The 17,253-nt window shown below is 42.2% G+C and overlaps 1 protein-coding gene across 1 annotated transcript in view; it reads right to left on the reverse strand.

Moving 5' to 3' along the window:
- LOC115812721 (lysine-specific demethylase RSBN1L-like) overlaps positions 1-17,253 on the reverse strand; it is a 32,566-nt gene that overhangs the window by 11,394 nt on the left and 3,919 nt on the right. The window contains exon 3 of the mRNA XM_030775212.1: positions 8,846-9,513. Coding sequence (XP_030631072.1) covers positions 8,846-9,513 — 668 coding nt within the window. The remainder of the gene's footprint in view (positions 1-8,845; positions 9,514-17,253) is intronic.

The raw sequence follows: 17,253 nt of genomic DNA on the forward strand, positions 1-17,253 counted from the left end.
ATGATAAACTCATTTGTTACCCATTTCCTGTGTCCAATCATAACAGGGAGTTCCTAATTAAAAGCAATACTTGAGCTGTGGAGTTTTCTTTGCCACTAATCCTTTCCTATCCTCTAATAGCAGCTCCTTCAAGAACACTAGCTGTGAGTTTAAGTTGTAACCTTGAATGTAATTTTGATGTTTGTCTGACTGTACCGGCTTTCACGTTACTGCAGCAAAAACAGACATGGCTGACATGAATGTCATAACATGGATGAAGGATCCAGATCTTCCAGCCATGTACCGTCTCGTTTTTAATTGTCATTTATCAGCCGTTATAAACGCCGATACCGATATCTGCAATTAGCTCATATCAGCACGCCGATTTATCGGTCAGGCTCTAGTATGTTGATCCATTTTCTGTTCTCACACAAAAACGTTTGTCTTGTGAGCCAGCTACTGTTACTCTGCACAATCAGACCTCAGACTGTTTTATGACTCATTTGACAGATTTAAAACACATTCAATGACAATTATCTTACCACAAAGCTGAATAAGGTTACATTCAGCAATGCCAGTACACTGTGACTTTCAGCATATTCGTCGACAATTTTGGCTTTAAAGATAGAGGGGGAAAACATCCCATGCCACTGAAGGGACTTTTATTCAAGTCAATTATATTTTATTCTTTTCCAAGTCAATTGTTTTTTTGGAAGGAGAATCCTAGAACGTTCTCTCACGGGGTTCCATCTAATGAGTGGGGCTGTACTGTCATAGCTTGTGGCTTTGGCATTAAAAAGTAAGAAAGCCCTCCAGCTCCCTCTCTTTCAGTCTTTCATCATTCGCTCATTCACTGATTCACTCTCTCTCAGAGAGTGTGTGTGTGTGTTTGCTTGTGTGTGTTAATGTCCGTGGAACGCCACAGTAGTCTGGTGTCCTGTGTGAAAGGATATTAGTGTTCAATTAGAGGGTTAAAGTTAGTCCAGCAATGTCTACAAGAGCCCCTGGCCTGAAAACTATTTCTAATACAAATCACAACTTCCCCTCTCTGCCAATTAACAACACATGAACCACACAGAGAGATGGGCTATCAGGAGAATGTGAGTGCAGTCATTCTGTCATCGTTTGTACAAAATCTGTAACAGTCTAGAAGAACTACAATTCTTCTAAGAATATAACATATAAAAAATATAAAATACCATACAAGATATTTAAAAATAAAAAAAATATATTAAAATTCTGGAAGGAGCATTTCCACGTCTGGCATAGAGAGCAGCGTGCTCATATGGGCAGCTGAAACGGCCAGCGTGCCGTCTAGGCGTGTCTGCTTACACGCATTGTAAAGATTAGCCAATTTCACCCTCTACAGTTCTATATTTGTAATTTGGTAGTGAAGCGTAACAAGTGACAGCTTTCTTCGGACTGTCATGAAGACAAGCCCTTCAGTGAGTACCTCAACAGGAAACAGAGATTCCCACACATAACGGCCAGTTGCAATCCACACGCAAAACAGAGTGTGTGTCACAGCTCCCAATCTGTTATAAAACACTGCCTAACTGATGAAGGACAAAACTGCCCTTACTGCCAAAAGATCTAAACTTCCTTTTCAATCTAAAGTTCTAAAAGGTGACATAAGATTGTCTATGATATAAGTTCTAAATATGCTAAATGAAAAAAATAATAACCAGACAGACTGTGCTACTAAGGGAAATCCCTGCTCACCCATCTCTTGAATGTAAAAATGAGAGTGAGGGTGTGTATATATGTGTGTGTGTGTGTGTGCTTGCGGCCAGCTTGCTAAACCAGAAAGACGCGTTTTACAGTCTTGCTTTTCAAGGTCACACACAGTCCTCCTGGCCCTCTGACTGGGAGCCCAGTGTGTCTGCTCTTAGGGGAGTTGCGCCTTTTTGTGCTCTCTTCCTCTTCTTTATCCACTCCCTGTTTCCCTCCACCTCCTCTTCCTTCTCTCAGAGCCATTAATTCTGTCCTCTTTCAATGCACAGCTCTCCCTGTCTGCAGTGCCTTTGGACCATACATCTTACTGCTCCAAGGTGAGTTTTTGTGGGGTGGAGGGTGGGGGCAGGGGGTCCTAGGATTAAGTGATGCTGCCATAAATCACTGGGGAAAATGAGTGGTCGCATCTCTTGTGCATACAATCAATAGTGTATGTATTAATGCGCCCTGCCTCGGCGCGGGTTTGGCAATGGCTGGAGTACAGCGACAGTTTTGGAGGGTCTAAAATGGAGAGATCACATATGTCTCCATCAAGCTTTCCGTTTGACTTTCTGTAACAAATGACCGTCTAACTGAAGCAGTGATGATGTCATTCATGAAAGAATAATGTCTCTGTCCTTGTGCATATCTTACTACCACTACGACAGCTATTTCCTACATTCACACTATGCCCCTCTCACAACCATCCAACAGCTCCTCCTTTATTTTTATTCTACCATTCGCTCCACCAAACACATTCTTCCTTAATAAACCATTCTTTTTCCGCATTGCTTTCTTCTATTCAGTGTGCATGTTGGGGTGTGTGAGTGTGTGTGGATGACCTTGTTTATTGTCTGACTTCATCCCTTGGACACTCGCTGTGTATATATTCTCCATGGTGAGTGCATGTAGGTAAAGGCAGTGGTGAGAATGTCCGTTGGTCATAACATAGCTGAATTAGCCTCATTTAAGGGTCATCTTAACACCACTAATATGAACAATGAGCTTTACTGAAGGATCTGTCTCACTGGCATGTGTGCACCCATACCTTCTATCACATGATTACACTTCAGATCAAGGTAAGCCATGTGCTCTAAGCTGTGTCAAACTTTTTTTTTTTTTTTTTACATTCTTTCAAAAAAAAAAAAAAGAAAAAAAAGACTACTTTAACTTCAGTAAAACTCCATTAAATGCCTCATTTCCATTACCCTCCCAGATAAGTTTGTGGATGTGTGAGAGGCTCATGTTTTGGCTGTGTCTGTCCATCTATGTAAGACTGGGTTTGACTTTACTGCCAAAATGCCGTGGAAAGCAGCAGTTTTCACAGAATGGCCAATTCCAGCGGGCGTCTCTTGGACTGGGGTGAGCTCAGGACAAACAGGCCTTTCCTGGCAGGAACTCCAGGGATGGTGGTGGAGGTTTGGGGGGCGGGGGGGTGTATTCAAGCAATGCCAAAATCACTGTGACACGCTTCCCAAAGGGACTGGCCTGAAGAACTCAAAGGAGGGAAGGAGAAGCAGATAGCTGTGAGATCAGGGCCTGATTAGGAAGGGGAAAGTTAAATAATGCCAGTCACCCAGGCTCAAAATTAACCATAACTGAAATGAGATTCAAAAACCCAAAGCCAAGAGACAGGTTCACTCATTTGGTTGTTTTTTCTATACAGCAGCTATACTAATGGTTTCAATAAACAGTGCGAGAGAGAGAGAGAGAGAGAGAGAGAACAGTGTTCTTTGTTACTGTACCGACTGTGATTACAGAAAACTGCCGAGAGGCAAGTAAGGAGCTCAGATGTTGTGTTTCTATAACAGAGATCAGATTTACACCATCCACAACATAGCTCTTAAGATTCTATGGGCTACGTGCAAAATGGACACCCAGATAGCACGTCTGTTACAGGAAGGTAGAGTGATGAGAAGGTATAGAGGGATAAATAAAAAGGAGGCCACAGGGTTTCATCCTTTAAAATTTTGTGATGGAGGGCCTTAATAAAGAAGCAGAAGACAGACAGAGCATACGCCTGGTAAGGCCGTGTGAAAGCCTCCTGTGTGCGCGCTAGGCCCGTGCTAATGCCCACAACCTGTGGGAATGAGTACAGCACCCTCACAGACCACAGCACCACTTTGACCTGTGAAGAAAAGCCACAAGTTTGCTTACACAACCCCTGACATATATCAACTCACCATCCAAACAACATCAAACAGAAATATCTGTGTTCCACTTCACTAACAGGCCTATCACAAATACTGAATGTTTATCAGGCTGAGATAATGAGAGAGAGAGAGAGAGAGAGAGAGAGAGAGAGAGAGAGAGAGAGAGATATAAAGGGAGAGAGAGGGGAAATCACCAGATCACCAATGCCTGCTGTGGACCTTTTCTTTCAATGCAAGTCATTTTTCAGAATAGCTGCTTGATTGTCTTAATTGTAAAGACCAAAAAAAGCTAAAACAATGCCGTCTCCTGGCCAGATGGCGCCATCTGCATTCTCCAGATGGTTGCACAGGGGCCTGCTTTCTCTCTGCCTTTCTCTGTTCTTCTCTCCTCCCTGTCACTGGCCTAAAGGGTGAATTCCTCTCGTTCTGGCTGGAGGGCCTTTTGAACACAGCTGTGCAGGGAGCACTGGGAGAGAAGAGAAAGAGACAAGGGTAGAAAGGGGGGGGAAAAAAAAGAAAGAGAGGGATTCCAGAAATACAATACTGGTCTTAGCCGTTTCAACACAGTGATCAGGTCTCACTGTCAAAGTAGGCTGAGGACGGTAGGTTAAAACAAAAACACACACAGAAGAATTCAAGACCTGGCTAAAAGACACAAACAAATACGACAACAACAGCAACAAGCACATATACTTCCTTTGTGAGACTGGAGGAGCTACCATGCCACACGGGCATCTCTGCTTTGAAAAATCAAATATTTCACCAACCCTCAAAAGAAGGGAACTGTACGGAGAAAGACTGGGAGAGAGGAGAGGGGGTATTAAAGAGGGGAGAACACAGAGAACAGAGAATCTCTCCCGTAAATAAACAGAATATTAGCGGTGCTTAGATGAGCCAGGCCCTAACAGGACCTGACAGGAAAACAGCATACCTGTGTCCACTCCAGCAGTGCAGTGGGTGAGGAAGGTGTGAACATTTGCCCCCTTCCCAGACACTACATGCTGTGTCCACACTGACGGCCAGCACGCTGGCACTGCACAAGTCAACACACAAGACAAAACACTGCCGCCGGGTCACTGGTTCAAACCGCTCTCCTCCAATGCACACCCATATCTCCCTCTCTCTCTCTCTCTCTCATGAACTAATCAAAGCCAACTCTACCACCAACACTATGATGGCAGGAATAATCAACAGTTTTTCTCCCCCTGTTTTTGGTTAAAAACAAACAAACAAAAAAAAAAAACAGTGGAGTGAGGGCCAGGCCAGATGAGCCAGAAAACCTCAGAACAAATGCTTTTTCTTTACACATACATATTGTTAGTAAATGTACACTTTGATTTTGCAAGCACTGGTGAATGAATACGGTCAAAGGCACTGTTTGGATCAAACTTTAGAACTACCTTGTAGCCATAGTACATCTCCTCCTAACTCAAGCAAAGAGCTTTACACACAGATCATTTCAGCATTATTTCCGCCTGATTTAAAGCCACATTACTCAACATAACAGGGGCACAGACTTCTATGATTTTTAGTGAAATAGAAGACTCTTCTTCAGGGCCCCTCTCTCTCCCCCTGTGTGTGTGTGTGTGTGTGTGTGTGTGCACGCAGACATGTCTCATGTTTGAATGACAGCTTCCACCTGTTGTGAAGGCTTAACATCTCATCAACATGCTTTTGAATGCTCTGCCTGTCACTTCCTTAAATCCGGCCAGGCGCTGATGTCATGCTTAGTAAACAAAGCCAGATGTGTTTTCCTTCTCTTGCTAATTTATCAAATTAGCACTCCATAAATCTGAAAGACAATCGTAGAGCTATAACAAAATCAATCCAGGCAGGACGGCGGGGGCGGGAGGTACATTTATTTGCTTAATTAAAAACATAGTGTGTGTGTGTAAAGATACAGAACAGACTGGTTTTCAGTGGGATTGTTCAACAGGTGTAAGATGGTCGTTTCTTTTGCGAAATGACTTTTTTTTTTTTTGTTTGTAAGATTCTAGCACATTTAATTTTATTGGGCTCTCATGTAGTTGCTATTGATTCCCCCATCCTCGGTTCAATACATAAGTCCTCTTCCCCCTGCATTTTGACCACTTTCTTCCAGATCAGTCTAAATGTTTCTTCTCTTTGCCCAAACAAAATGCAAAACCCGTGACATTATTTTCCAAGGCAAGCTTACCAAAAACGACCGCTTTGTGAATCAGACCCACTTAAACACGAGCATTTGAGAAACAGTGGGATTTGGAGATGTGGATCGGGTGCCTGTGCAGTTTTTTTTTTAATGCTGAGTTGCTGCTGAGTGTGAGGATATGATTGACATAAGACATGTATCAAACTATTTTCTGCCTCATTTCATAACTGAGCTCCTCAATCTCAGGCACAGGAAGTCGCATTTTACCAGCCTCTGTCAGCATGTGTGTTCTGGGCATCATCTGCTGGGTTTGTTCTCCTATTCCCACATTGCAAAGTGCTCTCTCTCTCTTTCTCTCTCTCTCAAAACGCTCTGTTTTCAGGAATACAAAAAAATGGTGTTGCTAGGAAACAAAGCCGTACCTCGGGAATGGGAAAATGCAAGAACTGGAGGTACAGACCGAGAGAAGGACGCACAGAGCAAAGGAAGAGAAAGCAAGAATGAGAGAGAAAATATCACAGCAATAAACAAGCACTGGGTAAGTGATCACCTTAAGAGCACATTTTTCTTCCATTTTATGCTCAGCAGCATAAAGCGCACGCGCATACGCACACACACAGGGCGACTAAGTAGAGATGAGCAAACAAATACACTCACAGTGATCAGAGTATTTTTACACTCAGAGGCCTGTGACGATATTCCAATACTGGAGAGGCAGGTCCATAGCAGGGGTCTAGCCTTGGAGACAGTGGATGCCAAAAGACAGACTATTCCCTGCCTGTGGTGGAGACTGTTTCCCTCAGCACCCTGCATGTACTGATCAATGTCCTATCAGTTGTCCTGCCCTCAGACACAAGCATACAGAGCCTGGGCTATGCCTGCTGGCACACACCAATTTTCTCTTTCCTTTCTTCCCTCACCCCTTCTCTTTCTGTTACTCACACACACACGCACACACCACTTCTCTCGGGAGCTCAATGAAGACCTTTCTGAGTGAAATGCTAAAACAGGGCCTCCTCTCAAAGATAACACTGTAGTGATAAAAGCTGGTTTTATTGGGATCAATATTTGAGAGAGATGCTGGTGCTCTGCTGTAGTCTTAAGTAGTACACTATGCTATCGATTATACTGAACCTTTTACCTGTGTTGGTTTAACACAGTGTACTTGCAAAGTGGTAATACAATAGTCCATCATTTTTGCACACTGTCCACTTCACATGGAACGTTCACTTTGACCAGTGATGAAAAGGTGACCTTAGATAGAGCATCCATATTAATCCATTGTCAAGAAAAGATATGTTCTATTACAATAAATGAATAAAGCAGCCATTTTTGGAGAATTTTGACATGATAATGGATGTCCAAAGAAGCCTATTAACTTACTGAAAATGACCCAGCAAATAACTAGTTACCTTGCATTTAATATAATCGCTGGAACGATTACACCCTATACACACACACGACACTTGGTCAAACGTCACACGTTCTCAGTATCAGTCATATAACATAACTAGTTCTACTGTGTCTTTCCCCAAAGTATGGTCATCCATCTATATTTAATTTTTGCCAATATCATCCAAGAGCATCCTTGGGGTTGATTTTAACGGGCAGTCCATGAACTATGGCAGGGTCATAAATGAAGAGATCTCTGTGTAGCAGCAGCAGTACAGGCAAAGCCTTTTTTCCCCCAATAAGGAGATAATAGCAACATGCACTAGTTTAAAGCTTCTTCATGACATCACTGAGCCACAGCCAGATTGCTAATGCCTCGGCGGCTGACTCATCCTCAGAGATGGCTTACATCATTACAGGGCCTGAGAACCACTGACGACTACAATACCTCTCCTCCACAATCCACAACCCTCTCAGGCATCTGCTACAAGAGCCCAATATTGCTGGTGAGGCATTTTTACAGAGGTTATGTTTCCATAAATGATGGTGGGTGGATAAACAGGTCCTTGGGAAGGAAGACTGGACATTAGAGCTTATTTGTAGCAATCGCCCTCCGGTTCATTAAACAGCCGTCGGAATTTTCCGCACATCAGCAGGTGCGAAAGGCTTGGTACACAGAAAACGTGCAGTGTTTAGGCTTTCGTAGACTTAACCAGTTTATTTTCGATGAAGTATTCTAATTTTTGTCACAGCGGGTACAGTCATCCATACATAATACACTGCTAAAAGACTCTTCCTAACCAAGAGAAAGCTAGCCAAATACAAGTGAATCCAGCATTCTCCACAGTCATTAACAGAACTTACACCTGTATTACATCATAGATCCAAATGTCAAATTAATCTAAATAAATGTTGGTGCGCTTCCTCTCAGCAAATGCACCTTTTCTTCTTCTTGTGTTAGAGAAATCCAAGCAGCATGGGACACTGCTGTTATTTGATTAGATCTTTTTATCTCAGACTACTTGCTTCACAAGCTCAAGATTGGATTTCAGTGGAGAAGAGAAAAATGTATCTTTGCAGTATTCTCCGGAGAGGCTTCCCCTGATAGTGAAGCAGATAATTATGGAAGAAGAGCTGGTGATCTAGACCATCCTCCATTCAATTAAGATTTAATCGGATGACTTCAACCAAGACCAGTTTCTCAAAAGCATGGATGTTTCTTAGTGGCCTGCTATTATCCTTAACACCTTTGACAGGATATATGTCCAATAAAAGAGCCTACAGACAATATTGTCCTCTACATATTTGGAAGAAACAAAAGCAGAGGAGTTGCATGGCAGTATCCTCACACACTTTCGTGTCTATATCCATGACCATTCGAAAGATAACTAAAACTGTATTAGTATGGTATCTCTTTTCAAATTAAGCATAACGAATAGAACATTACACACACACAAAAAAAGAATTCATACACACTGACCTGAGCATTGAAGTTTGCCATTGTAGTCGTCTCAATGTCCTTCTTCCCCAAGATCTCCATTTTGACGGGCGAACTGGGGAACTTGACAGAGAAGTACTCGAGGAAATCAGGGAGGTAGGAGGCAGCGCCATGGATGATGCCCATGACGTAATGTGCCGCCCCGCACGAGTCCTCGCTGAAGGCCAGCGTCACAAACTCCTGGGCAAACCTCTGCATCTCCACGGGAGACAGGACAGAGAGCTCTCGGCTGTAGGCGTGAACCACCAGAGCACCACCGTTGGGCTGCTGCTCCACGTGGACAAAGCGGCCGAACTCCAGCCCGTCCAGGCCAGGCAGCTTGGGGCGGGCCTGGCCAGCTTTGGTCGCAGAACTAGCCGGATCAGACTTGGGGCTGCAGTTCTCCTGTTTGATGGTGGCGACCGGTAAAGCCAGAGAAAGGGCGCTGCCCTGGGTGACCGGGAGAGGTGATTTGAATTCAGCGGCCGGTTTGGAGAGCAGGCTGGGCAGGTCGCTGGCACTAAGCAGACCAGCACAAACCGTTTGGCTGGACTTGCTGTACATCTTGGGCCGCTTGCGCTTCTCACCCTCTTTGTGTTTCTTTTTCTTTTTCTTCTTGACCTTTTTGATCTGCAACTCCTCTGAGTTGATCTTCGGCTTCTCTTTGTCACCTGCAACAGGACAGTAAAAGAGTAAAACCTCTATCCTCAAAAATCTGATACGATAAATAAAATAATAAAACCTCTGTACCTACAACACTAACTGTTAAACCCTCCCCCCTTTTATTTTACTTTCGATTATTTTTGCTTCTGGATTTCTTTCTTTCCTTCTTTTCAAACCTGTATGCAATGTAAGTACACAAGTTAAATGTGTACTTACATTGTATACTCCATACACTGTTTCTAAATGATCCTTTCTTTATTTCTGTGTTACTTTCCTGGATGTATCCTAACAAACACTTAAAAACACACAAGAAAATGTAATTCATTCAAGATGCTGTCCATGTTTAGTCCTCAGGTGAAATGCCAATTCTGACACATGTATTGACACATGTCTACAGTATGTATAGGGGCCTGGTGATTAAATACAAACACTGCCATGCGTCATTCTCTGTATTTCTAACCTTTACCAGTGTGTTCAGGTGCTTTTTTCGGTAAGTGGTTTGATGACACATAGAGACAGTGCTCTGAAAATGCTACCCAAGGTAGAATGGCTACAAATGGCCCTTCTACCCTGGCTATTTGTGTTTTAACTTGATAAAAAGTGATGTCATCTCTTCGCTGTTTGGTACATATTTATTTGAAAAGACAGAGAAAGTGTTTGATTTGGTCCAAAGCAGCAGTATGAAAAATGGCTTCAAAAAGAGGAGAAACATATGATTTGGTTTTATTATTTGTTTAAAAGAATGAAGCAGAATGTCTGGAGGGAAATCTAATAATCGAATAATGCAAAAGGCTAAAACACAACTGGAGCTAAATACTATCAGGATTCAAAATTCTAATTGATCTGTTATGGCTTAGCAGTGCAATAGAATGATCCAAGTCCAAACAGAATCTTTAGAATCAGAAGCATCACATCACAGAAGCTTTGAGCAGGACTGACATACTCTCCAAAACAGACCAAACTATGATCTGCAAATAGATACTACTCAATAGAAATATATTTGCTTAACAACAACAACAACAACAACAACAAAAACAGTCAATAGAGACTCCTAATGATCATGACAAACTAGGGGGTTAACCAATCCCAGCCCTTTGGACAGTGGCTAACAGAAGTATCGAACTGGTCTACTGTGGAATTAGAAATCCTCATGACTCACTTACTGCCCATTGTGTGGCTTCTCTAGAATACTTCAGCGTTTTGGCAAATGAAACGCACAAGGGGCCTTTAACTCTAAGGACTACCAGTAGGTTCAACAGGCTGAATTTGTTCATGCTTATTGTGAGGGACAATGTGGCATTCAGACATTACTAGGTTACACTGAGTTAATTTTATTCAATATCACCAACAGAGTTTGTTTGTTCATTGTTATGCAGTTGTTTCTGCACTCGTACAAAGCTGCCATCATTACATGACATCTTTTCATTCTTTCATTCACTGTTGGAGCCTTCCACAAAAAACACTGCATGAAAAGGTTCGACTTGACTGGTTCAATATTTTTTTTAAATAAAAGAGACTTTTTTTTGTCCCTGTTACAGCATCAGTAAGATTTTGTCTGTTCCCTCAGAGATATCCATTGTGTATGCCTAAGAGGCCAGGATCACATCACTCAGACCTGCTTCAGACCCATAACAATCAACTGGCTTGTGGCAGCCACGATGTTTTGAAAGTTTGACACTTCTTGAGGGTGAGATTCCAATGACTGTGCAAATTGTCTCAGACTAGTTCTGAAGCCAAAGACATAAACTAATTTGACTGTATGAGACATGGTTTATGAGTTGACGGCCAGAATGGTCTTTTTTGTGAGTTCAGAGTGGTTCAAGTTTTCAAACATCCCTGACAGGTTTCCTAAATCTATGTCTTGGAAAGGTGTCTATGACAGGTTTTGCTCAGCTAACAGTTTTAGTGGTGAAAAAATAACAATACTCTAATAATATCTCAAGAACAACAACAGGGTGAGGAACTGAAAATGGAGAAAAATTTAAGCTGCCCTGAGAGCCTACAGATTCACTGGGCCTAAAGTAAATGTCTACTTGGTGCTAGGGGTTGCACAGAGTACTCAAGCATTCCAGTTCTTCAGCAGTTACAGCAATTCTCGACTTTCTACATTAACATTGAGCACCCATTAATCGTGTGATGCTAGATCTCGCGCGCACTCAGTTTCCAGGTAAAACCCTTGGTAAACAAGAGGAAAACTTATTAAGATCATTAGGCTGTGCGGAAGATGTGCACTGGCAACAGGCAAGCAGTGTGCTTTTCTTTTATTTGTCCTCACATTGTGGATTAGTGAAAAAATAGTGAAAAACCCCACTTTGTTGACTGAACCTTCTATCTTGGGCGACCGTAAAATGTTGGCAACAATAACTTTAAAATATCAACGGTATCATCCATACTTCACCACTGCGTACAGTGTTATCTTCATAACGTTAATTTTATGCTCTGCTCCATGTGCTGAGACCAACCCCATCACAGTTGCACAGTATTTTCATTGATGCAAGACACCTCCCGCACGACCCTCACGCTCGACAACCTGAGTTTTCAGGAGAGGAGTACTCAAGTCGTAAAATTATGTACCTGTGCAATCCCTGCTTGGTGCTAATGCAACGTAAGAGAAAATACTGAACATTAGCCAACATATACGAGTATCAAGAGCGTAAAGGGTACATGGAGTTTGTGTGTGTGGTACTGACATGAAGTTTGCTTTCTGAACTTCTTAAAACTCAACACAACCCTGGCCACACATAAACTAAGTACTTCATTCACCTATATCCACCCAGCGCGACGGAGAGGAGCGGGAGGGATGAAAGGAATATAAAAGGGTGGGGAGGTGGGGGGGCAGAGGTGACGGGCAGAGAGGATGGGACGGAGGAGTGGATCTGTACGGCATGTTAGTTTCTAATCCGGACCCCAGCAGTCACAGCCACCCTTCCCCCACAAATGCAACCCTCACTGCCATTTAGAGATTGGACAACACGCCAGACAGTCATTTAAACCAGAATCGCTCATTGACAGAGGTCAGATGGCATCAGCATGTGGGCTGCTGAGAGTGCACGAACATCAACAAAACAACCAGCAGCACAAGCAAAGCAATTTAACTGTTCTACTGGATATCCAGTGCCGGTCTCGTAAAAAGACGCTGGCTGACAGAACAGTGTACTGTATAATGTCCAGAGACAGGGCATGAGAATGTAAGTATTAAAGAGTATTCTTTTAAAGGACTAAGTGGCCCCAGCCAAGCTCTGGATTTTCCCCTTCAGTGTGTGCTTAAATTAGGACGGCTCTTCGTTAACATCGCTCCACTGAGGATCTAATCTCAGTGCAATCTAAGGCTCAGACGTGAATCAGAGCGTCATCCGGCGCAAACAAACACTGAACACACAGTGCTGTAATCACCTGCCTAGAAATAGTCATTATCCAAAATGTCTTTCTAGTATATGCTTAATGTATGCAAAGCAGTTCCAGCTGCAACGTTCTCAAGGCACGCTTCCAAACGGTAAATCCCTTCAAGCAGGCAAATGACACTGGGCTTAGAGAGTGACGAAGAAAGCCGTGATTGCCAACAAGGCAGACTCCAGATAATTAGAAACCTTTACTCAATTAAAACTCAAGTAAAACTGGTGCTCAGACACTTTGCACACCCTCACCACAGCCTAGTTTACCATAATGAACATTCGGTGACAGCTGGCCTTCAGTGCTATGTAAACTTGATGGAAATGATCAATCTTTGAACTTCTTCCCTCTCAGGTTTTGAATATAAACCATTCCATTTATTCACAAAGATGCCTCTTCAAAGGATGTTTCACACAACATTTAAAAAAAAAATACATTTAAATCTCATGGTAATGTATTTCTCCACACAGACTCAAGGATAACAAAAGCTTGTTCAGTGATAATGACCTGAAAAACTTGAATATATGAGAGACAAAACTACACTGAGTATTTTTTTTTAAAAACAGGTTGCTTTTTCCAATCACAGTAGTAGGTTACCTATATAGATGTGTATACATGAAGTGGATATACGTATGTGTACACGAGTTATTTATTTGAAACATACACGCAGTAGAAAACAATGGCTCTGTGATTCATTTCCAATCAGACCGGTACATTTTCAAAAGAGCTATGAGAACACATAGTTCTCACATTTCAGAAATACAAACCACTGTGACAATCATTTTCCCCATTCCTTGATTCCTGGCACTAGAAAGAAATCCTTCCAATATTTTATGCCCAACATCCCTTTCAGGTGTTTAAAATAAATTAACTTCAATTTGACTTAAACCTTGAGGGGTAGACTGAAAGTGTGTTAGGAATATCTTATGCCACCAGCAGCACCTTTCAAATTGAATAAAATGTGCCTGTTTTGGGCTGAAGTGGTAGTCCCTTAATTTTTTTACCAAATTTATCAATTGCTCCATCCATAGGATGTAATGGCTCATTTGTGCTTCCTAGCTTCCCAAATCGAATCTCTCTGCACAGAGGCAGATGGCATACAGGAAGGCTGCGCTGATGTTTATCTTAAAATAGACATGACATTTGCACTCTTGCTGGGGTTCTTTGGCCGCTGTGCTCTGGAGTCTTGTGTTGGTGATAGCTGCAGCTGTGTGATTAGCAAACAGCACAGGCCCAGGTAAAACGCTGTGTCCTGGGATGTGCCAAGAGTTCCAAACTTCAGCAGCACTAGCAGAGACTGTCTCTAGACAGCCACTCAGAGCATGAAAACCTTAAATCTACAACAAGCTCAAGAAGAAAAAAAAAACCAAAAACACACCCGCCCACACACACATCAGACTGTAAACATTTATCTTTTAAGAACAACTCATTCAAAACATGTTAAGTTAGAATCGTTCACCTTCATGACAAATTTTCAGCATTTATGACCGTAGCCATAGTAGCCCAGTTGGTTCTTTTTTTAAAATAATATTGTAACAGCCAGTTATTAGAATTATCAGGACAGTCATTATTTTATCTATTTTAAAAATAATATCGTAACAGCCCATTATTAGAATTATCAGGACAGTCATTATTTTCTCTATTTTTAAAAATAATATTGTAACAGCCCGTAATTAGAATTATCAGGACAGTCATTATTTTATCTTCTGAAGCCTCCATGTTTTATGCCCAGTATACTTAATCTAAGTATACTAAATACACAGTCATAAATTTAAAACTTCTTATTTATGTTGTGAAAATATAAGGAGAACACCACAAACAACAGGGCAGGGCTGGATGGAGGCAGGACCCTCCATTTCTCGTCTTCTGGGCTCACAACCATGAACGGTGAAGCACACCTCACGGCAGGGGCCAGGACTCTTAGACAGTCACTGACATCTGCTCGTACACACCGACTTCAGCTCCTTCACTTCAACTGCACGAGGCTGGCGTGGCGGTAATGGAGCGCTACAAAGAGCAGTCACAACACTGTAATGAATGGATACGCGCCGCCCAAGGACTAACAACTACAACACAGTGCTGTGGAGGCCAGTCTGCCTCTCTCTCATACACACAATGAAGAAGAGCACAGCTCTTCTGAAGAGCAAAGATACCGTGGTTTCAAAATCTGCATGTGTGTTTAATTCAACAAAAAGAGTGTCATTTTACATGCCTACATCATCTTGGTGTAATAATCAGGCCATATTTACATATTTAATTCTACTGCCGTTCAGTCCTATCCCCGCCTGTTGTGCTGTCACGCACCAAATTATCTATTTATTTATTACACTACCGGAATCTGTTGTGGTCAGGTCTCAGTCTAACCCAAAAATCTAGGTACGACTGTGAAATAATAAAGGAAATGAAAAGCATAACACTACTTGAAAAACGTCATGAATTTTGACTAAGCTAAGATGTAAATGCAGCAAATCAAACAAGACAAGATTATTTTTGAAATGAAAACAAAATGAGAAACCACTTTGCTCTGTTCAAAAGGTTCCCCATGCACTTGATCATAGTTCAGCACTGCCGAAAGAGAAACTGAGCAGCAGTTTAAAAAAAACCACAACAGAGAAACTAACTCTAGTCAGTCACTTGGTCAGTGGGAAAACACCGTGTTAACAGCCCTAAAACTCAGAAAAAAACTGAGCAGAATCCCCACATATAACCTGACAACTCATTGTCCATGTGACCACACAAAAGACTCCAACTTTCCACCATGCCACACCTTAGAAACTAAAGTTGGCATCTGAAATGAAGTGGAATCACACCTGGCGGCAGCGCTAACACCGCACAGTAACTGGCACAGCGTCTTGTGAACTGATAGTGAACAGTACATGTAGTCAGTATACAGGCATTGTTTCAGTGTGACTGTTTGACTAGGGGGAGAAGCCCTGCAGTGGTTTCAATTCAAAAGGTCACATTTCTCCAACACCAGTGGCAGAGTAGCAGCTCAGCAAGCCTGACTTCCGTGGCCAATCACACACTGCACTGTCATCTCAGGTTTCCCCCTTCTCTCTTCATCTCCACATACACAAACACACTCAGGCACAGAGCAAGGAACGCGGCCATGTTGTCTTGGTTTCACGGCCGCTTTTATGGCCAGGGTAGCGGGGTAGTCGTGTGTCACCGAACTTGCTTGTTTTCGTTTTGTCTCTGTCCACAAACTATGCATTGTCAGAGAAGTTCACCAAACAAATGAAGCGAATTGTTCAGCACAGGACACAATGGACTTCAACAAATCATAGTGCCTTGCCAAAAAATAACGAAAGCAAACCCTGTTCAGTAATTAAGCTGTCACAGTTAGTCAACGTAATCCATAACATCGACAATGAAAATGCGGCGACATGAATATTTTAAACAGACGCATCAGTTTTTTTTTATTTTTATGAATTTACCTGTTTGATTTCTAAAACGCTTCAATTCTTCATAACAAATGTTTTTCTTCAATATCACTACATAACTGCTGCTGGGGCTGCCATGACTATTTTTCTATCGATTAATCTCTTGACTAATCGAGTCAAATAGTCGATTGTAATGAACTGAAGCGTTTTAGAAATCCAAAAGGTAAATTCATAAAAATAAAAAAAAAATGATGCGTCGGTTTAAAATATTGCTGTCGACGGATTTTCATCGCCGACATCATCACTTACGTAGACTGAAGACGGCAGCCCTATTCAGTAACACGTCAAATTCAGGTTAAATTAGGCAGAGCTGATAAAAAATTAGGGGGAGACTGTGAAGTATTTTCCCTGGTATGCTCCACATACCCACACTACTCCTGAGAACACACATATGGCTTTTATGCTGAAAAATCACTCGGGTGTTTGAAGGACAAAGGGGCTGAAAATAGCGGAAGAACAAATGCATAACTCTGGCATTTTACTCTAAGGTTCACAGAGTGTAGTTGATGAAACGCTGAGTGGCTTTCCTTTGCCAGACTGCTTTGCAAACTTGGAAAGCTACTCCACACCAAACACAAATCTCACACACACCAGAGGCTCCACTTAAGGTCAAGCAAATATCAAGCTTTCTATTTATATTCCTCTCATGTCACAGTCATTTCAGCTTAGTTTCCTCAACCACAAAAAAAAAAAAAACTCTAAGTACAGAAAGCTACAGCTGTCAGAATGTGGGAGGGAAACCTGGGCCATTCTCTATCACTTAAACAGAGACAGTGTGCAGAGCAGCTCTAAACGCAGATATGGGACAACAGCAGGTATTAATAGCTTAGGCCCATTAATGTAGGCTAAGTGTCCAGATCTTACTGTACACTGACAGACAGGGCCTGGGTGTGGAGAGTCATCCGCCTTTGCCCT

The sequence above is a fragment of the Chanos chanos genome, chromosome 1 (genome assembly GCF_902362185.1).
Source record: "Chanos chanos chromosome 1, fChaCha1.1, whole genome shotgun sequence".
In the NCBI taxonomy this organism is placed as follows: Eukaryota; Metazoa; Chordata; class Actinopteri; order Gonorynchiformes; family Chanidae; genus Chanos; species Chanos chanos.